The sequence below is a fragment of the Columba livia genome, chromosome 10 (assembly GCF_036013475.1).
Source record: "Columba livia isolate bColLiv1 breed racing homer chromosome 10, bColLiv1.pat.W.v2, whole genome shotgun sequence".
Lineage (NCBI taxonomy): Eukaryota > Metazoa > Chordata > Aves > Columbiformes > Columbidae > Columba > Columba livia.
The window spans coordinates 4,586,372-4,613,823 of NC_088611.1; the positions used below are offsets into that span (position 1 = coordinate 4,586,372).

Genomic DNA, 27,452 nt, shown 5'->3' on the forward strand with positions numbered 1-27,452 from the left:
AAAAATCTACTTCGCATACACCAATATGCAGGCTTCTCATGTTTAATCAGGTTTCCACCACAAACGCCCTTCAGCTTGAAAGCACAAACTCCAGTTTTCTGCTGGTGACCACTGAATTTGCAGCTGGTATGACAAGGTGACAAGTACTGCAGCCTGTTCAGAGCAACCCACTGCTAATGGCACTGAACAGATTCACATCTCAGAAAAGGTCAAACTCCAGCATCAAATAGTTCCACAAGGTTGCAAGTGAAACCAAAGCAGCAACTTCTAACACAATCCTACCACAGCTCCTAAAGCTGTGCTGGTAGAAACAGGTTTTTTATTTCCTAACTGGCCTACAATTTGTGTTGATTTTGACCTTCAAATTTCTCTGTAAAATGACACAGAGAAGATTTCATACTTCTTGTTCAAACATTTAGCAGGGTTAAGGAGGCTGCTGTCTCCGCAGGTTGTGAAGCTCTTGATTCATGCCTGTCAAATAGTGCGGGATAATAGTGATTTCAACTTGGCACCCAGGAGAGCGCACTAAATAAACTTCCAGCTTTCGGCAGTTGAAAAGTCCAGGGAACAGAACTCCACAAAACAAAAGAATAAATATTGATTTGTCAGATCATAAACTAGAGAGATTTTGAATTCAAGTACACCAGTTTCAACCCATTTGAATCCTAATTTTTATCTCCCAAACATCAAAACTCTACCTTAAGTTATAGGTGATGAAAATTATTAATCTGCTTCAAATTTCTATGTCCATTTTTGACTGTTTGTTCCTATTTTTTCAGCAGATTTTGGGCTTTGCTAAATTCATGCATTGCTAAGTCCTCTGCACAGTGAACTTGCACATCCTTTCTTGGTAGCTACTCATTTTCTTAGCATCTAAAATAAAAGCTACATTTGACAAGTAAAAAAATGCCCATGAAAAGCAAAACAAAATCTAGTCCTTTAACACCACTTATTAGCTTATCACAACGGAAACCATCTTCTTTGCCTTCAAAGTCTATGTATTGCCCAGCATCCAAGTCACTGTGTGAGCATAGATCTGAAAACAGCAAGTTAGGGACCATCTTCAATCCCAGAGCATGAATGGGTACGCTGACACTAAGTTACCAGGGCTGCTGGTCCAGTGACTTCTTATCACCGAGTAATACATGAGGAACAGCATCCATTAAAATTATTACATAGTCCAGAAGGAAACTATATAAAAGGATTAAGACATCTGCTCCTTTTCTGTACATGTGTTTGAAGTATCTCTCTCATGCTCATAATACAACTGCAAATACTGAATTCAACTTGTTATTCCATTTCCAAGCTCAGATGTGCTCTGCAGGATCCCTGACTTGGCTCACAGGATACAGGATCTGTCCCTCTCTGCTGCACACACAAGTTCTGCTGCCGAAATAAACAGCAGAAGACTCATGTTTTGTTATCAATTTACTATTAAAAGCTGTTTATGATGTTACATAAAGATACACTAATCCTTTCTCACTCGTCATCTTTCTTCTCATCAGCTAATTTTATTCATGACATTCCTTGAAAAAACAGCAATTTCGTAATTACTGAAGGAAGCTCTTAGCTTATGAATTATTTGAAAACCAGTCCCATAAGAGTTAGACCATAAAGCTGATAAAGAAAACACTATATTAAATAGCGTGACTTAGGAAATCAAATACTAGATTAGCACTCGGCATCTGATACATTTGGTTCTGAGAAGATGGTCCCAGATCTATCCTTCTGTTTGGTGAGCTTGTAATTGTTTAAGCCACATTTGAAATGAGGAGTCATTTCTGTGTCTGGAAAGGAGGAGCTCATTCTCCCAAAGACAGCCAAGTTGTTACACCAAAACCAAAGCTGATTATGTAGTTACCCAATGTCATTAAACTAAATACATATATATTTAGTTAAATTCATAGAATGACAGCTGGTTTTTTTTTCATTTTAGGTGTAGAATTCGCTTTTCTTTTTTAAATATGAACCAATGCTTTGAAGACAAAGTCTTAAATTCCATTATGTTAATTTACTCTAATAACAAGCCTCCTTCAACATGCCCTCAAATTGATTTTTAATGGTTTTTAATTCAAGGAGATAAAATAAGCAACTACCCATGCCCTTTTCACACTTTAATTAGCGCCAATCTATATCATGGACCTAATTAAACATCGGGGGAGGAAAGGGGAAGAGAGAGGAAAGGTCAGCTGTTTGCAAGCACGCAGAATTTCCACTGCAGCAGGCTCTTTCTCCTCCTCGATTCACGAAAGCTTATTAGAATGGTGCACAACCACAAACCCCACACAAGCTCAGGTTTTCTCCACCGCTGCAAGACAATTTTCTGCTCATACGCAGCTTACATTTGCTAAATGAATAGCGCTTTCCATCATTTTGATATAGCAATGTTTCCCTGCACTCTTTTATCCCGGTTGCCATGGCAACAAGCACTTTGGCGTGAGACTGCAATGCTGCTGCAGACTGCATCACAGCCCCGCGTCAGCAGCGGCAGCTGCTTCGCCAGGCAAGATTAAGTGAAGCCGTAACCTCTAATTTTATGATACACTCAGATTAAAAAACCCCGATCTATTTGTATGACCCAGACGCCATGCTAATTGCTATTAAAATCCTTAAGTCTTATCAAGGACGGCAAAAAATCCTGCATCCTGAAGCTTTCGCTTCCCTTCTTTCTGCATAGTTTCCTTAGGAATATTCTAACGCTTACAGTTACCGAGTACTTATAAACAGCATTACCACTTAGGATTCATTTCAATATATAAATAGGAATATGTTTGCAATCCTATAGAGATGGGAGACCTTCATACTGCACATGGGGATAGATTTACCAGCTGCCTAAGAACACAGAACTATAATTGCTTAGTAAACTGACATTTGGAGTCTTTATTTAGCAAGGTATTACTTGAACCAAACAACAAGCTTTTGATGGCTGTTCACTGGGACTGAAAAAATATCTGCCCTATTCATGACATAACGGGCAATCTCTGCTCAAGAGGCTTTGAGAGGAAGCAGCAAAATTAGGACACAGCAGAATACAAGCCATCAAAATCAACTGAACAAGCCCCAAAATTCACTTCTAATCCTCAACTATGTCTGATAACAGCCAGTAATAAAATCTGCCGATTTACGCTGCTCTAAATTAGACAAACAAAGCTAACCCTGCAGCAATTTTTTGCTTTTCATGCAATGGCACTAGGTTGAATCTTTCCTCAGGAAATGTTGCCATCTAGTGATTGCGCGTTGCTACACACTGCACAGTCACTGCTAGAGAGATGACATTTACGTTCACGTTTCCCGAACAAGAAAAGCGTGATCGGTGATTCCAAAAGGAAGACTTACAATTGCATGATCATATTAAAAAAAGGTAAAAATCCCACCTCCAACCCCCAAAGATGCATTTAAAACCATTTGATAAAATGTATTTATTAATGCTAATAAACTAGGAGAGAAAATTCTTTTAAAAAAATGAGGGACTCTACCTTATTTTCTCCATTATGCTACAATTCTCTTACAACTTCAAGTTCTGTTGCCCCTGTTACAGACTCAGATTTCTCATCTGCACAAAAATTACAAGTACAGCAGAACAAATGTCAGCTTTCCATTGCAGATGGGCTCTACAGCCCACCTTTCAGCTTTAGGGTTTATGCTACAAGACAGGCGCTATTTGTGACCAGATCACACCTTCCAAATGGTGGGAGACAATTTGCTGTTCAGCAAAGGCAGCGGCTGGTCAAAGATTAGAAGGACCAAGATCTAAAGCTTCTGAAAAGATTAATGTGTTTGACACATGCGAAAACACTTTGGTTTTAGAGTGCTCATACAGCAGGAAACACGTGCAAAATTCATACTCTGAAAACCAGGAAATTAACTTCTAGCAAAAAAGGCCTATCAAATGTGTTCATTGTGATATATTCATTCATCACTTAAACTGTTAGTTCTTAAAGTCAGAAAAAGGATACCTTCCACTAAGGACCTATACATCAAACAATGCTTGAATTTTTCAGTGCCAAGAGGATGCAAGAATAAGAGGTTTGGCTTTCCTTCCACTCATGCTCATTTTTCCACCATCCCAAGTGCTGTACATCTTATGTAAACAATGTCCGAACTGTGCAATTGTCTCTAACAGCAGAAACTTTTTAACTGTTTGAGGTAAATCTTTCAGAAGTTACTTAAGTAGAACTTCAAGTGAGGAAGGTGTTTTTAATAACTAAATAAGTAAATGCAAGTTCAAAGCTGGTATTTAAATACCAAGTACACAGTCCATAGAACCTTTTCTACCGACCTGCAAGTAGAAAAATTTTAGATACACTGCCAGAACTGTGAGCTACAGCAGTTTAGAAACAGGAATAAATTGCATCAACTTAGTCTTTACAACAACTCATGGATTTGTTATTTATACCAATTTTGTGCTCTGGGATGACAGGAATTAGTCCTGTATTATTCAGTGCGATCTAAGGCGGCATGGTTTAGCTGCTTGACTGTGGTTATGCAGGAAATGATCTTTCAACAAATCATTCCATAAAACAATAGATACAACAAACAATTAAGGCTGAAATCTAGACCACTTACAGCAGGGCCCCAGCTTTGGTGCTGCATCTAACTCTCCGTATCAACGTGAAAGGAAACCAAGGTCTGACAGCCCCGATTGGTACAGCAGCCAAATGTGCCTCTCTATCTCAAGTACCACAGTAGCAGGTTGTCTGAACACAAAATACGAGATATCCCTTTTTAAAAACATATATATATATATATATTTTTTTTTTAATAATCTCTTTTGGCACTTGTATGGTAAAGAGATTCATTCACTAATGGACCTTGTATTAAAGACTGAAACACAACCTCTTAAATAAAATACTGTTCCAATCCTGCATTTTCAGGAACAGCCAGCACAAGCTACTTTCCACTCTGATCAGAATAAGGTTGGGAGAAAGAAGAGAGGGGGTTTTTTGTTTCTGATCGTACAAAAGTGCATGCACAGGACTCATGGAATCATTCTTGAAAACTACAGTTAAGTTCATTTTGAAAAATGATGATACAGTTGCAGGCTTTAATAAATTTTCAATAACTATGGCTTTATCAGTAGGCTAATTCATCAAAAAACTAATTAGAAATACAATCAGGTTGCAAAGTTTGTCCAGCTATGTTTAATCTATTTCATCAAAAAGGATACCTATAAAGAGTGCAGCTATTCTTAAGGGACAATATACCTATCAGTCATTTATGAGAATAAAAAAAGCAATGCAGTCAAACTCATTTTGCAAAGGTTAATATAGTCTGAAAAGCATTTATCCCAAATTTTCTCATTTTCAGGACATGCTGAAACCCCAGAGAGTCCAGAAATACATTTTTAAAAAGCTCAGTATTATTTCTGTGACACTTTCAGAGATCAAGGCTCTTCAAAAGGAAAAAAGGAGGTTTTAAGAAGGATGGGGTTCCCAAAATTTAAATTGAATATTGAAGAAGGCTAGCATTCTCCAGGCCAACTGAAGAAGTTACACCCCAAACAAAACTGATGTCAGTAGAGAACATAGGAAGAAAAATGTAAAAGTAATGCTTTTTTCTTTTAAAAAACCATCTTTATGTAACTAAAGGCATTGAGTATTCAAACTAGTAATTATGAAATCACATACTGCAAAAACATGTATTACTCTTAAATCATTTAGTGATAACACATCTCTACTTGTAGCCATATTCCCTACAAAAACTCTCAAAAAATCTTTCGGACTAAACTGTTTTGAGAGAAGTCCTGAGGAATCAGCTTTATGTTGAGTTACAGAATTACACTGAGACTCAAGAATTACCTTACTTTAATTCCAAGCATGCTGAATGCTGCCAATTAATACAGTCACCTGGTCTTCCCACCCAACAGCAGCTCTCACATTGGTTCCACTCGTATGCACGCTAAGAAACACTTAGAAAAATCAGCACTTAAAATCCAAATATGTAGATGGGGTAGGGTTCAAACTGTTTGCTAGTTCTTCCTAATATCTCCTGGATGAGTGGAGGTCACTTAGCAGTTTCTTCTTGAAGGTTTGCTTCTGGAAAAGCAAAACTATCTCAACCACTCAAACACTTCTTTAATAGAATCATTACATTTTTCTTATGTTCAAGTGAAAATTAAGTATGCAGGTCTACTGTCAGCCATCAAAACAGTAAAAGCATCTTGAGAAAGCTAATTAAAGCTAAGAACAAACACTTTCACCCCCTCTCCAGCTTCTTTTTCCCCAAAAGAAGGATCACAGTATGTTCTGTTATGGAAAACAGAAAGCAACACTTACTAATCTATAAAATCTTCTTACATACCCCGACTGGGCATGTGCTGATTAGCAAGCCAACGCTGCAGCATTTTTGGACAGTCTGTATCATGGATCACTAACTTTTCCCACATATTTCAATATTTACAGTGCCTGTACCACGTAAGCAGTTATGCAAAAGCTGCTCACGGAGAATTTAATTGCTATCTACCATCCGTGATACGCAGCACAAGCTGCAATTGTTCACTGGAAACTGAGCCACCTTCTTTAAGACCATTTCAGCTGCTGACCAGAGGCCCACACGGGTGGGATCCCAACTCTCCCACAGCCCTCGTTCAAAAAGACTGAACGCCAACTGAGATGGCACACGGTACAACTGAGCGAGGCTGTAACCTCCACATCGCCTTTGCCTGCTCTCAGCTCCCCAGCACAAGTTATTTATGAGAAGAGAGGAAATAAAAGTACAGGTTATGGAGGTGGAGAAGATGGGGTCCTTTTGAGTCAGTCACGGGTTTATGGTATGTTAGTAACAAAACGGTTATCATTGCCAATAGTTCGATCATCCTGCTAATCTAAAAGTGTATTTAAATTATCCAAAACTTATGTGTAAATTTCACATAAATATTTTTCACATTCCCTGTGTACATATAAAGATTTAGTTTTTGCCATTAGTAGAGACAAATTATGTAAAGCTCTGAAACTGAGCTTGCTTACAACTATTACACACCAGTTAAGGCCGTTGGGTTGGGGCTTTTTATGGGTGTTTTGGAGCAAGGATGGGTCTGGGGAGGGGTGTTGTTTTATTTGTTTTTTTCTTCAAATGCACCTATGACAAAGTATCAAACTTATCTGCAATAACTAGATGAAAAGGGGAAAAAAAAAATAATCTAAAAATTAGTTTAATCTGGAACAATAAATACCCGGAGTTTAGCTGCCTAAGATCCCCCCCCTCTAGTGGACCCTTTGGGGCAGATTAACTGTGTACTTCCGTGTTTCTGCAGATTGATTTTCCTTTGCAGTTTTTCTCTCATGCTGAATTTCTTAGGATTATATAACATGATCCGAGGATATTTGTAATGACACTAAAGTATTTCACTGTAAATTATCAGTAGGCATACATCCTTACTTACACCCTAAAATGTATTTCTCATTGGGATTTTACAAGCAAAGAAAGCCTTCTCAACACAAGAAAGGGATAGTGTGCAAACATGTTCAAGCCCTGGGCTGATACACAACTAAGCAGGTTGTATCTGTCTACACCAGGAAGACCATCCCATTGCTCCACCAGTTTGAGGCACATTTATGAAACCCAAGATAAAACACTATTTAAAACTGGTTACCAGCCCCATTCCAGTAACATTGGCTCAGAGAAACAGAATGGAAATATGAAGTTGGCACACTGACAATGAAACAGAGCTTTGTAGGGTTCAAGAACACACACAAAAATATATGCAGGAGACATTACCAGTAGCACTGGGCGTTATTCTCCAGTAGCTTCTCCACCATGTGCTCCACTCTTACAAACCAGCTTGGCACAGCTTTGTATATCAAGGGAGTATCTGACCTGTAGAGGGAAGGTGATGGGGAAGGGAGCAAAACAAATACATTTTCAGTGCTGCATTATTTATAAAATACTTCTTAAAATGTATTTTTGTACATCACAGTCGCCTTTCCACAGACTGAACTCTTTTTTCCTGAAATATTATCACAACGGTTGAATTTTGGTTTGGTTTTATAAATGACAATCTCTTATACTTATGTGAGCTACTATTTTAAAGTCAAATCCTAAATAAATAAATACAAGCCTTCAAACCCAGCAATTTAAGGAATTTGTATAGTAAGGGAAATGATGAGAACATTCAAGTGATAATTGAATTTGGAATTTATATTCCTATGTAGCAGAGTGATAACGACTTTAGTAACTATTAAAATGAGTCTCCTACGTAAGTCTTATACATAAGCTCATGCTGTATCTTATTAACAACCTGAAAAGTCAGAAAACATTATGCTATGTTTTTACTATTTACATTAAAGGAATAAAAATAAATCGTAAAGTAACAGTACTCAAGGTTAACTAGATTAATGTCCCATTCCATGAGGAGAAGGAAAGAGATCCAAAGGAGTATATGAAAGGAAGAAGTTAATAAAGATATCTTAACATGTTCTTTACTTCAACAGTCAATGGAAGTCACACAAAACCCATATGGGACAGAAGCAGATTCACAACTTGGGATTACTTAGAGTTCAGGTATTTCTAATCCTTCACATCCATCCCATTATTCCAACTTGAAAAGGGAGACTGAAGTCTAGGGGAAGGAATCTGCCTGTGGGTATAGTGCCCACACCACCAAACATTTCTTGACATATTACTTTTGTTGAAGTCACTTTGCCTCAGAAATTGGAAATATACTTGCTCAACAATAGTTGAGAAACTACCATTATCCTCTATATGTGGTCATCACTGTAAACAACCCAACTTACAAGTTTACTTCATTGTATTTATATCCATGTCAAGGACTCATTTGAAATGCACTAACTACTGGAGATTATGATATAAATTGAAACTGCTACTGTGGAAGCACTTCCTAAAGCTACATCTGCCTGACCAACAGCAGAAAACTCACAGCAAAGGTTGTTGGAACCCGAAAAAATGGCACCGACATCGCATAAAGCCCAATAATAAAAAACACATCACTTCTCTTAATACTACATTTTAGAAGATATTTGCTTTTAACTATAAGCTATACATTCCCATCTGTATCTTTTAAGATTTGAAGTATCTATAACCTTACAAGAAATGGAAAGAGCTCAAAGCAATAATAATACAGTAGCATTCTAGCTATTAAATGCAAACAGAATAAGTTAGGAAGTTCTGCTTCTCAAATTTATGTCCTAACACCTAAAAAAGACAAGAGTTCTCTTAACTCGTAACACAGCAGCAAAAACACAGTAAAAAATACAGTATTGTGTAAGCTACAAGGTACTCCAGAAATATTTTAGTTCCACTCAGCATCTTGTTTCAGATGTGCTGAAGGATGATGAATTGCTATCACATGCAAAATCTTGAGTCACTGGAAACAAGAAAACTAAAACTTGACAATAACTATTTCTCACGTTGTCTTAACATATCGCAAAATGAATGCTGGGACAATAAACTTGTGCCCAGCCTCTATCAGGAGTAAGCAGCTGACAGATGGGGCTGATGGAAGATAAGCTTTAGTGCTAAAGCAGCTTCAGACATAAAGGATCTATGAAAAAGAGACAAGCAGCTGAAGCTGTGATCGTTTCCCAGGCTTTCAACCCAACCCTATAGCCTTTTGATACTTGATAACCATTCCAAAGCACCCCCAGAGCACTGTTTCCACCTACATGAAGAAATGGGAGATGTCAGTTTTCCTGATTGTTTTTCTTGCTTATAGCTGCACTGCCAAGTGGTGTCTCAGCAGGAGACAGAAACAGAACAACATGCTGAAAACCTGCCCAGCCCACGAGTAACATCTTACACATCCCTGCCCCTCGTGACTAGTGAGAGGGTTGAAGAAAACGGATTAAATTATTTGCTGTAAAATCAAATGAGAAATACCGATTACTGGGTTGTGTTTTCCATCAATACAAGACAAGTGAAAAACCACCCAGACAGACCTAAATCAGAGACTGATGCTTACAAAATTCCTGCCTAGACATTCCCCTTTGTCTCAACCAAACAATGTTTTGTTCCCCTTATAAATACACTCTTTAAAATTGTATCTGAGGAACCAGAGCACCTGAGCAAATTGTCTGTTCCTTAGCAGTGCCACAAAATTAGTGTTCTCTGAAATACAAACTTTATACTTGAAAAGATTGAAATGGAAAGACCATTCTCTGTGGACACCACACACCCTGAATAATTCCCATACCTGTTTGGGACTGCACAGCTGTTCAAAGCAAATTCCTGTGATCTTATTCCCATCCCATTTCTCATAATTTAGGAAACAAATGATAGATAACTGACCACATGCTATGAAAGATGCTTCTTGGCTTTGCTTTCCCTGGCTTGAAAAAGACAAAGCTCTATCTGTCAATAACAGAGCTGCCCAGTATTGCTTTCTAAGGGAATGGCACGCAGTAGCTGTGGACACTTCAGCTGTCAAACTGGTTACCCTGGGTGTTCTGGATTTGTTACATTCCCGCTTAGACCACCCAGACTCTCCAGATCTCACCTGTACACAGAGCAGTTTTGACCAACCTGCAGCAATTCCAGTGAAGGGGAATTCTAACAGAAAACCAGCTAGTGTGTACTTACCAAGTTGGTAGTGCTTCCCTCTCTTAGATTTTAAAGTTTAGTTGACAGAAAATTACTACATATCACAGTAACAAGAAAATATAGTGAAGGACCCTAATTCGATGATATGTAAAAGGAGGTAAAATATCTCAACACACTGAGGATTCGCTAACAGCCTGGTTTCAGGGAAAAGCACGAACAGCAGCACCTAAGCAGGAGAGTTTGAGTTCAAAGTTTTCTTCCATTAATCAAAATAACTTATAACTATGTTCAAAGTTAAAAACTACTCTTCTACTTTTAGCATATTCCAATTATGGTTTGATTTCTGATGGCAGTGAAATGAGCTTTTCAAGTAGATTCCATTATTCTGTTCTTCCCACCACATAATTTGCTGCTAGGTGCTGCCTGCAACTTATCATCAATCAACAAAAATGTCAACAGAGTGGCAGGATTAAGTATGTTCTACAGAATCAGCATTTCTACATTACTGGTTTGCCTCAGAAGGCCACGAACGTACATTTTCCATTGCTACATAAGAAAAATACAAGCGTTGCTTGTTTTGGGGCTGCCATTTTTCAAAATGTGTCCTAACTCATCAAGGGCATAACCCTTGAAGAATAATTCCCCTTCCTCCTCTGGGTAGCTCTTGGAAACAAAGCAGTTCATGCTATTCAAGAGCAAAGAAGGTTATTCTTCCTGTAGATCAAAGATGATTGCACCTTACCAAAACACTTCACCTCGTAGCATTAAAGCTACATCTAGAGAAAAGCTTTTATCACAGTTATTTCAGCATGGGTGCTGTATGCATCAGATATGGCTTTAAAAGTTCACGTGATTTCAGATATTAAATTAGAATTTTTTTAAAAGTGTGTCTTTACTTGCAATAAAGCAGTTTAATACAACATTCCTTCTAAAAAATTACTCAAGTTTCTTATATGACATTGTTCAATGATTCCTATATATTTATGTGTGCATTTCTCAATTTTGACAACAAAATTTCAAAAGCAGTTGCATGCGTTTAAAACCAGAGACCACTTTACCAGAAAAATGCTTCATTGCTAAATTAAATTTGCCTAATCTGTATTTTTCGCAACCAAATCTTATGATGTTTGTTGACTATACTGAAGGCCCATGGAGATATGCACATGGAGTCCCCCTGCGAGCTCCGCAGAATTCCCAGTCTGACAAGGAAGATTCACTGTGCTGAACCCTCTTCCTGACATTCCAGAGTTCACCTTGAATTTCTAGCTGATGAAACCCAAACATTTCTAAGGTCCCCACAAACACTATAAACATGTCAACTGCTATTTCTAATCAGACAGAACTATTGTTCGTGAACTCGATTCAGCAACGACTGAACAGAAAAATGTGTTTATGTATTACACTTACCACCCACTGCAGTGGATAAATGCTAACTTCGATTTTAATCAACAATACAGAAATTGTTACATTATAAGCAACTGCGTTCTACCAGACTCCAAAGAAAGAAGTAATTTTACGAGATTAAAAAGTAACTCTGATAACAGCTGTAATACACCCATTGTATCCAAACCATGGAAAGTCAGAACACACATACACAAACTTAAAGCTATTCTGCAATATACTTATTTGTATACAACTCAAAGGGTACCAAAATATCCTTTTCCACCAGTGTTTAGCTGTTTAGAAAATTAGCTTTTTTAGACTTGTTACAGTCATCTTCAAAGGGTAGTGAGCAGTACTACATGCGACACTGATAAACAAGAACTACAAAAACACATCTGTAAAATTGTAATAGAAAAAAATCTGCAGCATTACATTTAAATTCAACAGACTTATGGTCAAAAAAATTAATTTACTTCATTATTAAACCAGAATTGGAGCTCTCCTAGTTCACTATTCTTGATTCCTGTTACTTTTAGTCTTCCTAAAAAAATTAAGTAGGTCAAGTGAGGGGAAAAATAAGACAAATCTGAAGAACTACTCAGTTAGAACCCTCAATCTTAAAGCCATATGCCCTTCTTACCTCCAGCAGAAAGGATAGCTGTGTTTGAAACTACTGCTGTGAACCAGTCTGCCTTTTTCTTTCAGTAATTTAATGATGTTCTTGTCTGCATCCTAAAATGACAGAACAGAAATTTTTCTTGGAATTCCAATTTCACAATTTCAGTAAGCTGCTATAGGATTTGTCTCCAATACCCAAATTAAGAAAACCCCTATAAAATAATCCAGTATTTAGACAGACAAAAAGCTTCTATACAATTCATGCACTTACCGCAGCGGCACTGGAAAACACGAAATTATAGATTTACTTGCTCTGCAAATCCTGGTATACAGCATCAGATCCTTTTGGCCCTCAACTCTTTCCACATACAACTGTGTACAAAATTCAAATTTTCTGTAGCATTAATACAAGCCGGAACTCATTATATAATATCTTAAATCTTTTATTGAGTCTTCTGATTTTGTGGCAGGAAGCCACATAGTGCTTCTTAACTAATATTTGGACTTCACTACAACATATTCCTCTAATGTGACTATAGTGAGAGAAGTTGAAGCATGTTTTATTATCATTTACTAACTAAACAGGATTTGCATTCTAAGCTAAAAACAAAAGCTGAAAATTAATAATTGAAGACCATCTACTGAACAAGTGTCAACACAACATTAAGAAAGGAAAAGACAAAGATTTATGATACAGCCATGTTCATTAGCTAAGAATTCAGCATCACAAGAATACTTTCCAAGAGCCTTAAGTTCAGATTCCTGCCAGCAAGAAAATAAATATGTGGCCTCCAGTGTTCTCTTATTGCCTTAATATGTAGCAGGAAGCAACAATAGGTGAGTTCAAATGCTACACAAGATTTCTGTGTCTTTTTCAAGTCAATTGTGTTTACAGGATCATGCTTTGCTATCAAACTGTGGCAGCAGGAAACTGAATAAAAACAATTTATTTTCTTAGCACTGAGAACTACAGAGGCACCCATTGCTACGGATCTGTGCCTGCAAGTTCCTTTCACATGGCAAGTAAATCCACATCGCAACACATCCCACAAGTGGGGAAAATGAGTGGATTTCTCTCCTCTAACAAGTCATGTTACACTAACTGGGTGGTATAAACTTAGTGACGACATCTGCGAATTCCGAAGTCATCCGGAGGTAAGGGAGGCCTCCGCTCACTCGCCTAGGGACCACAGGCATAACATTTCCATAAGAAACAAGGGAAAAATGAGACTTGCTCCACAGTAAATGCAAGGAGAGCCTCCTCTCCACTTTCTCTACTAGATACACAGTATTAGTGACATTTCAAATTATTTATTTTTCAGATATTGTAATAAACAATTGTTGCAAATGTTAAACACATTTTTAATTTTTCCAGGTAACAAAGACAAAGCCACTAAGAGAAAAGAACACTTTTACCATATATAAAATTGATCTTGAATAAAATAGTAATTTACTGTCTCCAAGACCACTAACCTTCACATACTGTCCAGCAAAGTCAGTCACTTCTGCTGTGAAGCAGCCTGATGCGTCAACAGGACAAACAGGCACAGAATCTTTCTGAATAATATTAAAATCCATGCAGACTCTGTAATCATCCTACAAAAGAGAGAAGTACCAAGTTGCAGAAATACAAAATACTGGTTAAAATATCCATCCCTGGAAAAAAAAAAAAGGTTAAATGTTAAATAGAAAATGTGATGACTGAACAAGAATACTGAAACACTGAGCCTTCACTAACCCAAATATGCATAGGAAAAGATGTATTTTACAGGACTGTACTTTTATTCCTCACAGAAATGATAATTTCTTCACTCTATTTGTTTTCTCTCACCTAATAGAGGGGATACATGCATATATACACACATCTTAGGTGTGCATGTACACACATACATACATGTAGCCAACAGCTTCAGGCTACTATCAGATAGCAAAGGAACTGACCACCACTACATCACGCTCCTGTACTACTCTGAGACTCCTCTGTTTAGCACACAAGCCTGCATGGCATTTTTCCGAAGGCAGTGTGTTTACATTTAGTTCCAGAACTCCACACAAGAAATGCAATTTTCTGAATGTCTTAATGATCTGAAGCCTTTGAATCTGTATTTCTCAATGTTTATTGGCCAATAGGCAACACAATTGACCAAGCGCCACACACATGGACAACATCACAGTTTATTTCCCTGGCCAGCCTCTGTTTCAATTTTTAATTTCCTGTAGCAGTAAGGAAAGGGAAAAAAAAAAAATTGAGAGAGAGAGGGGAAAAAAAAGAAAAAAACTGAAAGGAAAATAGGGTACTTCAGACTTTTCATGAACATAACTAAACAACAATGGTATCTCAAAAAAAAAAGGCAAAACAAAATTGTTAGGGGAACAGGAAAGTTCAGATTTTAATTTCAAGTTTGAAGTCAAAGTAAGGCTGTACCTTGAGCAGTGATCACTCCAGATTAGCCACCTCTGCCCAAGGGCAAGGAAACATTACTGGGGTGGAAGGGGAACAGAGAAGTGGGCAGTTGCAGATTCTCAGCACGTTCACAGAATTGCTTAATTTTCCTCACAGAGCAAGACCCTGCCTAAGCCTGCAGCGAGCCAGGCTGATTTTTGAGTCTTGGCAGTTCCTATATCATTGCTCTGGCAAATGGGGGAAACCACAGACTTCGGGGCAAAAACTTAAGTTTTGTGTAGTGTGAAACAGAAGCTGCAGTGACCCTGCCCACCAAACCTGGCAGCAGTTCAACTGTTACGCTTAGAGCTCATTCACCTTTTGTAAAGCAAGAACACTGCAGCTACTTCATAGGAGCTGCACTCTAAAGCAATTTCTCCACCTTAATCCAGGAGGCCACACCAGAATCAAGTGTGTAAGTACGCAAGTGCTCCACAGTTAACAGAATTTTCCTTTCCTAGACAGAACCAATACTGGTGAGTCAACTTTGCAGTGACAGAGCATGGTTTCCAGATCCTTTCTTTAGTCCTCAGCCTTGACCTCCAACCCTACTCACTAGTCCCTGTAGTTACCAGCTCCCTCAAGCCAGATGCGGCAGATGTTGCTCGTTGATCCACAGTACCCTTTACAATGAAGAAACTCTTCCGCAGCAATCATGGAGTTGACTACTTCATGTACCACGGCATTACACGTAGAAACAAAAAAACCCCACTGCAGCTACAGCACTGACTTACTCTGAGCCATAGTCTCCCCCCAGCAGCTGCAGACAGCCAGCACGATTATTCAGCCTCCCCTGGGTCAACCTGCTTCTTCAGTCAATAGATAAACTGAGATAAGCCCATTCTCAGTTGAGACCTTTGATCAGCTATTACTGCTGAGCTGCAGCAAGCAGACTGCCATGGTTAAAATGTAGGCCAGATGACAGAACTAACGTCAACCCTGATTTGGCAGCAAATTGTAAAAGACTTTGAAGAAGCAGCCAGGAAAGACTACAAAGCTTGGCAAGCACACAACCCAGCTAAAACATAACGACAAACCTTCCTCTTCACAGGACCTGGGTCAAGAGGCATTTCAGTTCGATTTGCATCGTTGATGCAGACAATGATACATAAAGGGCTTTGCTATTTTGGTTTTCTACAGTTAGTTCCTTTCTTTTGAAGAACTGGAACTTGAATGTAAAAGCCTTCCAGACTGACCTGCCATTTGATTTAATGAAGATTTGCTTCAGTAACCACAAGCCAAGAATATATTCAGGCACATACAGAAATCCACAAATGCTGAGCTCCACTGGAAAGCTAAGATGAATTTCAGTTCTTTCAAGGAGAGAAGCCACAGTGTTCAGTTTCGTACCCCTGCCACCATTAGGTCTCTTGAAAGATTACAAATTAAAGTTAAAAGTCATACACAAAACGAATGAAACAGAGGCTATTAAACAGCTAATTGATGAGAACTCAAAGCTTTTCTATCTGAAATTTACAAAAACAAAACCATGAAGTCAAAAGGTTCAGCTTCAGCACCTCTTGCAAAAAAATAATTTTTGCAATTTACCAAAACAAAAGTGCAACAGTAACATATCTATGAAACTTCTGTGACTCAGTCTGTGTCTATACGGAGAAGTATAGGGCTTGCATGCAAATTAAAATGTTAAAGCTTTTAAAGCTGACTCTAGATACATCTACATGTGATGAACTGCATTAGTGTCATGTTAATTTGGAGGTACAACTACTTTACAGAGTTTTTCATACAGGTTTGTCTTGTTCTGTGAGCTTTAATTTTGATTGCCTTTGAACTGAAATAATAGAGCGCTCTGATACCGTGTGGCAGCTTGTATTTGGCAAAAGCATCACAGAAGACAATGAAACTACAAATCCTGGAACTAAATAAAGGTGAATTTTTACTTTACATTTTGCTGGAGAAGAATACATTTCTAAGCTATCAGCAATACAGAATATGTATCAGTAAGTAGAATTAAAAAAGAAAAAATAAAGAAAAACACACCTTCCTATCTATCCCTATTTATCAAAGGGACTGACTGAACATTGAGGGGAAGGGATGCAGAGAAGACAGACTTTCTGTGAGAGACTCTGCTCTTTTCTCTTCTCCTCTGACCCTTGCCTCCTGCTCCACTCACCCTCTTTCCTGTTCACCTTCAACATCACAGTAAAGGAATTCGCAGAGAAGCCAATTAACAGCAGGCAGTCCTTCCTACAATCATGAGTTATCTCCCTTCTTTCAACTAAGTTCCTCTACCTTACGGCAAACATTTAGTCCCAAAGTATGTAACACTCAGTGTTCTATACAGAGCCTATTGTACAACGATGAATTTCTGAACCTAAACTAGAACCCCTTGTGAACAAAAATAATCTGTGGTCTGTCAAAAGTGAACTACATGCATCCCAAAATAAAAAGGTAGCAGCATTAAGTGCAACATATACAATGCCACTTCCTTCTCAAGGCAGCATATCCAGTTACCTCAGGTCTATGCATCACACGCTATAAAGTCAAGTTGTTCCTTAGCTAACAACTGCAAAGTTTCTGTTGTGATGTTAATGTACTTTTTCCTCACATAAATACTTTATGCATTTTTTAGTTTGCAATGCATTTAACTGATACTCTCATGTTTAAAAATATAAAATGGTTTTAAAGACAATTGCTGACTTCCCAGGAGACAGAGACAAAAGATTCCTTTTTTCTTTGTATTTGCCCAAGTCTGTGGGCTTGTAACAAAAATCGAACAACGGAGGGGAGATAATCTTTACTCTAACTGGCCACTCAGGCTTTCCAACAAACAAACTGGACTGTGCAAATCCAGCAGCCAAGGGAAAGTTTCTTCCAGGGCTCCTTTTTTATTCGCAGCCTATTCTGCTCTTTTACTCCATCTCCTCCAGCCTCAAAACCAATCTGTTCCCTCAGCCCTCAGTCCAGTCCTTGCAAGATTCAGCTATCAGGGAATATGTGAGGTGCAAGCAGTGTGATAAGATTTAGACACCTTAAGACTCTGAGTTTCTTTATTAACTAGTAACATACAGCCCAGAATTATTGTCTTTATTCACAGCTGTATAAAGCTTGGACATTTTTTCATGTCAATGTTGATCTTGACAAGGCAAACATCACCACAATGGAGGCATCCTTCAGAAAAATGAATTATAAAAAAAGAAATGGGTGGGATGTTCCACATGAATACAAAGAGGTCTGTTACTAATGCCAACAGTTTCTGGAAATGATGACATAGCTCGTGGTCCAGGGATTGCTAATTGCTGGGCATTGGCAGCTCTATTGCAAGTTTTTTGAGGGCATCTTTGCATAACGGCTGAAGACAGGACACTACAAAAAGGATAATGAGTCTGGCTACTGCATTTACTTCCTCTGTCTAAAAACTGAAATGATGAAATCCATGAAAAATTATCCCTCTTAACCTTCAGAGGAATAGACTAAGGAAAAGGACAATAAAAACACAAAAAAGAATGGAGTACAACAAAATCCTTTTACACCAAGGGATAAAGTCTCAGTACAAAAGCAGGCAAAGTGTTTTTTTATTCTCTAAAAGCCCAATGTGTAATGAAATTGAAATGCTGAAGAGGGGCAGCGTGCGGAGCAGAACTGCTGTTACCATCCAAAATTACCACTTAGTAAAGCCAGTTTTGATCAGCAGTGCAACAGATCATCTCTTCTCAACGCTGTAAATTTAGACTTTGAGAAAAGCTAAGATCAACAACACTCAGAAGATCCAGTGCTGAGTTCACATCACATAGCACAACAATAACCAAATCAAGGGACACCTAAAATCTCAGATTTAGCATATAAAGGGCACTAGTGAGTGCAAGAACTCATTAGAACACAACGCTACATTGTCTTCTTACATTTGTAAGCAGCAAATGTGAGGATGTTTTATATCCTCCTCACCCTGATGGACAGTCCTCAGGAGCTGGAAAGCCAAGAAATGCATGTTGGAACAAAATGAATAGAACAGATCTGGTTCATACTCACAGCACCAAAATAGGGGGCCTGATGTACAACACCTGTGCCTTCCTCCTCCTTCACGTAACTGTCCACTACCACAGTAAAGGCACCTTTATCTTTGCACTGCAACACAAAAATACGTTTTTCTCATAGATATGTATGCATATACATATATCTCAAAACAGACTTCTTGAATATGGAAGAGCCACTAGCCAACCACAGCAGTGAAAAAAATGCATTGAAACTAACACAGCAAAATGAGACATTTCTAACATTATTTCATCATTTCCCATAGCTAAGATACCCAGGCATTACGCTTCACTCAAATAGTGTCAAATGTGATGAAATCCAAGATCTGTCCAGAAGGCCTCACAGTCAATTCTTCTTCAAGCCACAGATCTTCACAAAGGTCTGTGTTTAACAGACCGCAAATGAATACATTCCTGTAAGGGAGGATACAGCCAAGAAAGCTATGGGGACTCTATAGACAGAAGTCCTTGTGTTTTTATGGGTTTGATGTTGGCTGTACATTCTGATTTTAAAAAAATAAGTTTGCTTCTATAGTAACACATTTTTCTTTATTTCCTCCAGAGAATGAGAAGGTAGTAAGTATCAAGTTAAAATAAAACAAACAAACAAAAAAACCACACTGCACTCACAGCTGAACTAAATACGTTACAAAATATTAGATTGGGCTTGTTCTGCAGTGGGATATTTTGAGATAAGACATCCATTCTAAAAAAATGCAGTCCCATTCACCTGCAGTCTCATTTTTTAGATTAAGCTATGTGTTTGACCTTGCTCTGGAAATAACAGGTCCTGCTCCCTGCCGAAATTTTCTCACCTTTGCTGACTTCAGCACACGCTTCAGAACAGATGGTAGTCACAAAATCCTTCACAGGAGTCAGCAGCTGCCTGTCCAGCAGTACTGTAATCCACTTCAACTCTTTGAAATATTTAATCCCTTTTTAATCAGATTTTTTTTTAATTTATAAATTCTCTACCCCTTCTCTTAGTGCTGTATATTCTATTATCATCTGCAGTGTTATTAATTACACTAGACTTATGCAGTGTTTAATTGCTGCACAGGTGGACAACCATAAAAAAATCGTATCTATCTCTCAGTAGTTATTCTAGCAAAGGCTTTTAACTCTTTAATGGAAAACACTACATGTCTGTGACTGTTCTCCACAATCCAGACAACAGAAGCTCACCAGATGAAAAGTTCGAAGAATGCTGCCCATTTATTAAGGTGTATTGCAAATTTCTCTGCAATCTGAAGTCGAAGTAAACAAGGGGAAAAAAAATACAGAAGAAGGTCAATCTTTCATTTTTCAGCCTTTCACTAGGATTTTGAACTACTTTAATAGAACGTGGGGTTGGTTATCAGGACACAAGAGTTTTTTAATATAAACAAGGAATACTGAGAATTGGTTTTACTTTTGTCTTTGTAACCTGTATCAAACACCAAACTTGTTCATCTTACCTGAATAAAATATTCAAAGAGTGGTTTATACTTCTTGCCTTTAAGAACAACACCAGGAAACCTGAGGAGAAAGATTAACATGAACACAAATTAACAACTTGAAAATTGCTATTTTTTTATTTCCTTTTTCCCCGTCCCTAACAGAATTTGACTATACAAGGCAAAGAAAATGTATTTTCTTAATAGTTTGCTTCCCATTTCTACATCTCTTCAGCAATTTGGACTCTAAAAAACATAGCAGAGATGCATTTAGGACATGGTGACAGTCAATAGGTACAGCTGGTCTTTCGATCAAGCAATCATTGTAAATTAATGTAGGGATTAAGCATCAATAACAATCCATTTCTGGTAAAGCTGGGCAAGGAACTGCTGGATAAAACACAACTTCAATTTCATATTCACAACATCGAAGCCCTATAGCTTAGCATGTCCAACAGAAACGAATAAGCACTGACCCAAACCACCTAGAAGTCCTGTGCACAGAAGGACGTGATACAGGGTATTGCAGCATTAAAGCATGGATGCCTTACTCCTTATCCTAAAGCCAGGCATCCGAGCTCTCCACAGGCTTTTCGGAGAAAGATCCACCACAGACGGGACTGACTAGGGAACCAAGAGAGCCAGACAGGAAATGTAGGACAGAGACACAGCCTGTTGATCTGGCTGTCTTCACACTTCTGACACTAATCAAAGACTGTGATTAGGTTGGGATTTACTGCTCAGAACTCTCCTGAAAGCACTTAAATCTTCCATTTCAGGAAAGAGTCTAGTTAAAATACAAGTTTGTTTAATAGATGGGATACCTCTCTGAATGTGTCACAGCTGTGGTCTCTCCATATACTATTCTTGATTCACATCTTCCAAAACTAATGGTCAAACCATAAAACATTTGACTACTTCAAAGTGGGGAACTCTTCAAAGTTGTTTCATTGCACAAAAAGAAACTCAAGTAGTATTCCATGCCAAGTTAAAGAGCATGACTCCTCAGCTCGGCATACATAATATCCACTAGGAACAGGAGAGTTTTCTATTTTAAGCCACAGCTTTGAGGACAGTTTATATATTTTATATTACAAACAGCCTTAGGAATGTTAGAGGTGCTTAATCGGGATCAGATGAGAGAAAAGCATCCCAGTGCTCAGCAACACAGATGTGGCAAGGCTCAGATACAGAACATGAAGGCCTTGAACTGACTTTAAAAAAAAGTGTTTAAATTCTTATTTCACAGAAGTGAGAGGTAAGCATTGTGGATCACATGCCTGATTTTCTCTTTTGATATCTGAAACATTTCATTTATCAAAGTCCTGAACTTCAAGATTAAAATTTATACAGGGCTGCCGCCTTATGACCTAAGTTACAGTAATAACATACTCATTTAAAATCCTTCATTCTCAAGAGATCAGAAATCTTTTTTGGCTTCCCTAGAATCCAAAAAGACACAAGAGTGGAAAACAGTGTGAAGAAATGAAGTGGTTAATATGCAAACAGACTAAAATGTAACACAAAGGGAGGAAAATGGTCATCACTCATTTCATATCTACCACTGACTAAAATAACAAGCCATTCAATGGCCGCCAAGTGGGGCAGTATCCCAAGACCAACCCATGTGCAAAAAGCAGCAGAAAGTATTCTGATAAAGATGGGAGCCATCTCATCAGCGAAACACACAAGTATTCCCATCTGCTCTCACACAAAAACCTACCATCCGCATCCGGGAAAAAAAGGGACAGAAAAGTCAGGTTTGAGAAGGGTGGGGGGGAAGGCAGATTGGACTCAGGAATTTCAGAGCATTTAAGTACAGAAAATTTTCAGATCCCTCGATCATTCCAGCCTGCCGCCTGGTATAGAACAAGTGTCAGGAACTTCTCCCTCAAGGGCCTAACTGCCTGAGAATTTAAAAGCTATCCAAAGAGAGAAAAAACTGAAAAGCAGAAATTAGCAAGTTCATTCCCATAAACTTATATAGTTATAGATCTAAATCTTTAAAAGATCCATTCAGCTACCAGCTACCTCTTAATTGTCTCACATTTCACATTTGAGAGAACTAATTTATTACATAACATAAAAACTGAAGCATGACAAAAAAAATGTCAGCTTGGGAAGACTGTAGCACTAATACAGAAAGAAAAAAATATACTGCTCTGCAAGGAGAATAAAACTTGCTGGCAGCCTTATGTATAGACAAAGAAAGGTTAAAAAAAATTATATATATATATATATATATATATATATATATATATATTTAAAAAAAAAAATCCAAGATTGGGAGGGTGGAAATTGGAAATACAACTTGTCCGGGACGCAAGCAGTGACAACTGAAACTTGTGTACTTGTGTATGATTGTCTTAAAGAGCAGGTACTTTACAGTTCCTATGAAAACACCACAGTAAAAAAGGCTGAAATGTTCAGTGCATACCTTCACAGTATCACAGTATGTTTGGGATTGGAAGGGACCTCAAAAGATCATCTAGTCCAATCCCCCTGCTGGAGCAGGAACGCCCAGCTGAGGTCGCACAGGAACATGTCCAGGCGGGTTTTGAATGTCTCCAGAGGAGACTCCACAACCTCCCTGGGCAGCCTGTTCCAGTGCTCTGTCACCCTTACTGAGAAGTTTTTTCTCAAATTTAAGCGGAACCTCTTGTGTTCCAGTTTGATCCCATTACCCTTTGTCCTATCATTGTTTGCCACCAAGAAGAGCCTGGCTCCATCCTCGTGGCACTCACCCTTTATATATTTATAAACATTAATGAGGTCCCCCCTTAGTCTCCTCTTCTCCAAAATAAAGAGACCCAGCTCCCTCAGCCTTTCTTCATAAGGGAGGTGCTCCACTCCCTTAATCATCTTGGTTGTCCTACGCTGGACCCTCTCCAGCAGTTCCCTGTCCTGCTGGAACTGAGGGGCCCAGAACTGGACACAATATTCCAGGTGTGGTCTCACCAGGGCGGAGTCAAGGGGCAGGAGGACCTCTCTCGATCTACTAACCACCCCCCTTCTAATACACCCCAGGATGCCATTGGCCTTCCTGGCCACAAGGGCCCAGTGCTGGCTCATGGTCATCCTGTTGTCCACCAGGACCGACCCCCAGGTCCCTTTCCTCTACACTACTCTCTAATATGTAATTTCCCAACCTATACTGGAACCTGGGGTTGTTCCTGCCCAGATGCAGGACTCTACACTTTCCCTTGTTAAATTTCATCAGGTTATTCCCCACCCAACTCTCCAGCCTGTCCAGGTCCCGCTGGATGGCAGCACAGCCTTCCCTTGACACAGAATGACTGAAATCAAGCTACATATTAAAATCTGTAACTCTCTTAGGCAAAATACCTGCATCCCTTATCCAGTCTGACTTATTAAATAATTCATATTTTTCACTGAACCAAGATGAATAAGTCATCCTCAGAAAGCATTAACTGCCACTAACTACAGAACTTGAGGCAGACCATCCTACAGAAGCAGTCTTTGCTTGTTAAAGACAGTGGTTTTGCTTTTTTGTGCGTTCAGTGTTTGGACAATCTCTGGGGATTCTTTTTAGAGCTTTAATTTACAGTGATGTCTTTCTAAGAAAACACAATGGAAAAGGAAGGACTAAGGAACCTTTTTGTTTCCCCACCACAATACAATGATTCAATGAAACTTCTATTCTACTTGTAGCTTCATGTATAAGACCAATTTGTTCTACTAAATTTCAATCTCTTCTATAAATTTTTGCAAGATACACACACTTGCAGAGAAACCAATCTCTAGATAACTGCAAAATCCAACTTCTTGAAACATTTAACTTCTGATCTTTAAAAATACGCGAAGTTAACAAGTGTGTAATGATTTATGTACTTGCCTGTCAAGTACCTCATATTCACTGTCAGATTTGTACAGTGCGATCAGCCTGGATTCCATCAAAATGTAAATCTTTCCTGTGGCATTATCTAGAATGTAAAATAAAACAGAAAGTGACATAAATCTCAGTAACAATACCCTCACTTGCAGTATTACAAAACCTTTCAATTTATGCAAGATGGCATCCTATTAGCTGTAATACTGCCCAGAATAATCTGGCTGATCAACCACTGGTTTTCAGCTGCTTCTTCCCCATATTGCCACTTAATGAACGCTTTCCAAAAGTTAAGTTTCAACAGAAACCACAGGATGAAACCCAGTCCACTGATGTTCAGTGTTTGTTTCTGTTTGAGAAGATAAAATAACCTATTGTACTAAAATAACCATTGTACCAAAGGAAAGCCATTGAAAAGTTTTAGTACATGTAACTGAAACTGAGGGAAACAACTGGAAGATGGACAATTACTATATAAAATCAATACTATTAAGTGACATTAGGGATAACAATTACACTTTATGCTGCCTTTCTAAGATTTACTATTCCAATCAATGTTATGCTTGGACTTATTTTTAAAGGCAATAAATACAGATTAAAAGTGAAATGTTAGAAAGGAAACCCATTTCCTATCCCCCAAAAACCCTGATCTCTTAACTTTGATGACAAATTTTATTCAGACTACTACCCTATCAACTTAGTCAGATCGCTATCCCACCAGCAGACTCCAGGCCAAAGACATCCGAACCCAACAGCTCAGCACCTCACGCAGGTGTAAGTGGCATTTCTGGAAGTATTCAATAACTCTTTCTGAGATGACCAAGTTTGTTAAAACCTCTGAGAATCAAAACATTTAATTCTCTCTGAAAACAAAGAAAACTCAAACATGGAATCCACTGTAAAGGCCTCTGCAACTTCTCACATTTAACATCACCTTAGGCACACGTTAGATTCATGTGGTCATGTTGAAACTGGAAATTATATCTTTGGCTTTTTTTTTTGTACTCCAGATTAAATGCCATCATTAATTTGAATATCTCTTCCCTCCCCACCCCCTTTTTTTTTAAGCATACACTGAAAAGTCAGAACAGGTGAGAAGTTTGGAATAACCTGAAAACAGCAACACAAGAAATACTTCCATCCAAATTCCTGCTTATTTTTTAATTTAAATTTAGAAAAAAAAAAGGGGGGGAAGTTTTGTAGATGAAGATATAATCAAAGACAACTGCATTTCAAGGATAAAATAAATTCCTTTCCTAAGAGAAAAGGAAGACACAGCATAACATACTCCACTGCCAACTGAAAACAATGGAACTGCAAACCCCAGAAAAATACTTGAAGCAGTAATGAGAAAAGCAACAGCCCACATTGTCTGGACACTCTACATCAGGGGCATCAAACTCATTTTTACCAGGGGCCGCATCAGCCTCGTGGTTGCCTTCAAAGGGCCCAATGTAATTTTAAGACTGTATAAATGTTTCACACCCCTGCCCTACATGGTCTGTTGCATACAGCTCCTGAGGTGCTGGGTGCTCTCACCAAAGAGATTACCTTATAGCACAACTTCTGTAGCCAGGCACACACAACTTGGTCCATAAATAAGCCAAAAGGCACTTGGTCAAACACAGTCTTGCATTGGAAGCCACAATATGTACCTTGCCTTATGTCTGTGCTAAAAACCACACTTCAGTCAGGCTGAGATTAGCATATGGCACCTGAGGTCTGTCACGCGTTAGGGGTACAGAGACGTTCAGTCACTGCAAGTTGGCTGTCATACAGCAGGAGCTTGTCCGTGAGTCTGAGCCCCCAAAAAGGAGGGGAGAAGAAATGTTGGGGACACCCAGTCACACATCCATGTCTCTCAAATATAGTGTGACTTTAAGAAGACAGCTAAAACATTTGCTCTTGTTCTTTATTTCATCTATCAATATTTTTTAAGGAACGGTCCTCACAACGCATGTAAAATAAAAAGAGCACAGCAGTCAGAAGTCATCAGCCATGTAGGAAGTAAATCTCATACTTCAAAATAACACTGATCCAACCCCAGCAAAGTCCTATAAATTTAGCATAAACCAGTCTATTGTACAAAATATAAGTACATACTCACAGGCACTGAAGAAAGAAGTGTTAGTTATATGTCACCTTCAGTTAATACTTACCTCTCAATTTTATATATTGCAATTCTGGATTGACGCAAAGGGCCAAATTACTAGGCAAGGTCCAAGGAGTAGTGGTCCAAGCAACAAGAGAAACACTTTCATCTTCATCCAGTGGGAAGCTCACAACCACTGAAGGATCTTGAACGTCCTTAAAAACAAGATAAAGCCAAAGGGGGAAAAGAAGGGAAGGGGGGAAAGTTTACTGCATGTCTTAGTGAGAAAATACAAATTTAGGAAACAGTCACTATCACTGCCATCCACCAAAATCTATCTTGCCATTTGCCTAGTTTATCACTGCAGCGATAGAAGGTCAAGTGGCAACATAAGACAGTGCAAATTGTCAGCCCAGTAAGGCCACGGGGTTCAAAATTTGGATTAGCAGTGAGACTGAGAATTAGCTGCCAAAACACCAAAGAGAGCTGACTGACAGTTCCCTCAGGTACTCCTTATAATCCCATTTTAAAAGTTTATAATCAATCTCAGCTGTCAAGAAAAATCAGCATTTTCTCAGATATTGCTACAGAAAGTCTTTTCCCACCTTTTCCCCTAGAGTCAGGGAACGGGAAGAACAGCCATCACTTCAGAAGATGAAACCTCTTATTAAGCTGTTGTTAACACAGGAAAAAAGTTTGGGCTACTTAAAACAAGAGTCCATCAATATTTAAGAGTAAAAAAAAAAAGAAAAATCTCAGGGAAGGAGACCTTTGTCAGCTATTCTATAAAATTTTGCCTTCAAATGAGTCAAAAGAATCCCCTGAAAACAAGTTTTTCTTTCAGATAAGCACAACCCTATTCAGTCATTTCACATACTATGAAAAGCAGATTGAAAATGCAAGTCTGATCTTACAAATGTGAAATTTTCACTATTAATTTTAAGCCCCAAAAAAACAGGCATGCAGCCCCTCAGCACAGGAATAAGTCCTATTCCCTTGTCATGTCTAGTGCAAGGTTTCCGTGCAGCATCACGGAACAGTTCACGGCCTCGTGGGACAGGCAGCTATTTCTGTCTAAGCCAAGGGCGGCTCCAGAGGGAGTTTTCTGTGAACATCTGCTGCAGTCAGCAGTAAAACATAAATATTA

General features: G+C 38.5%; 1 protein-coding gene across 6 annotated transcripts in view; it reads right to left on the bottom strand.

Moving 5' to 3' along the window:
* The window catches only part of IARS1 (isoleucyl-tRNA synthetase 1), a 107,458-nt gene that overhangs the window by 57,743 nt on the left and 22,263 nt on the right, over positions 1 to 27,452 (bottom strand). For all 6 annotated transcript variants that reach the window (XM_065074495.1, XM_065074499.1, XM_065074496.1 and 3 more), the window contains 7 exons: positions 26,373 to 26,520; positions 24,220 to 24,307; positions 20,385 to 20,445; positions 18,926 to 19,021; positions 13,969 to 14,091; positions 12,518 to 12,609; positions 7,717 to 7,815 (listed from right to left, as the gene is read on the bottom strand). In XM_065074495.1, the coding sequence (XP_064930567.1) occupies positions 7,717 to 7,815; positions 12,518 to 12,609; positions 13,969 to 14,091; positions 18,926 to 19,021; positions 20,385 to 20,445; positions 24,220 to 24,307; positions 26,373 to 26,520 (707 nt within the window). The remainder of the gene's footprint in view (positions 1 to 7,716; positions 7,816 to 12,517; positions 12,610 to 13,968; positions 14,092 to 18,925; positions 19,022 to 20,384; positions 20,446 to 24,219; positions 24,308 to 26,372; positions 26,521 to 27,452) is intronic.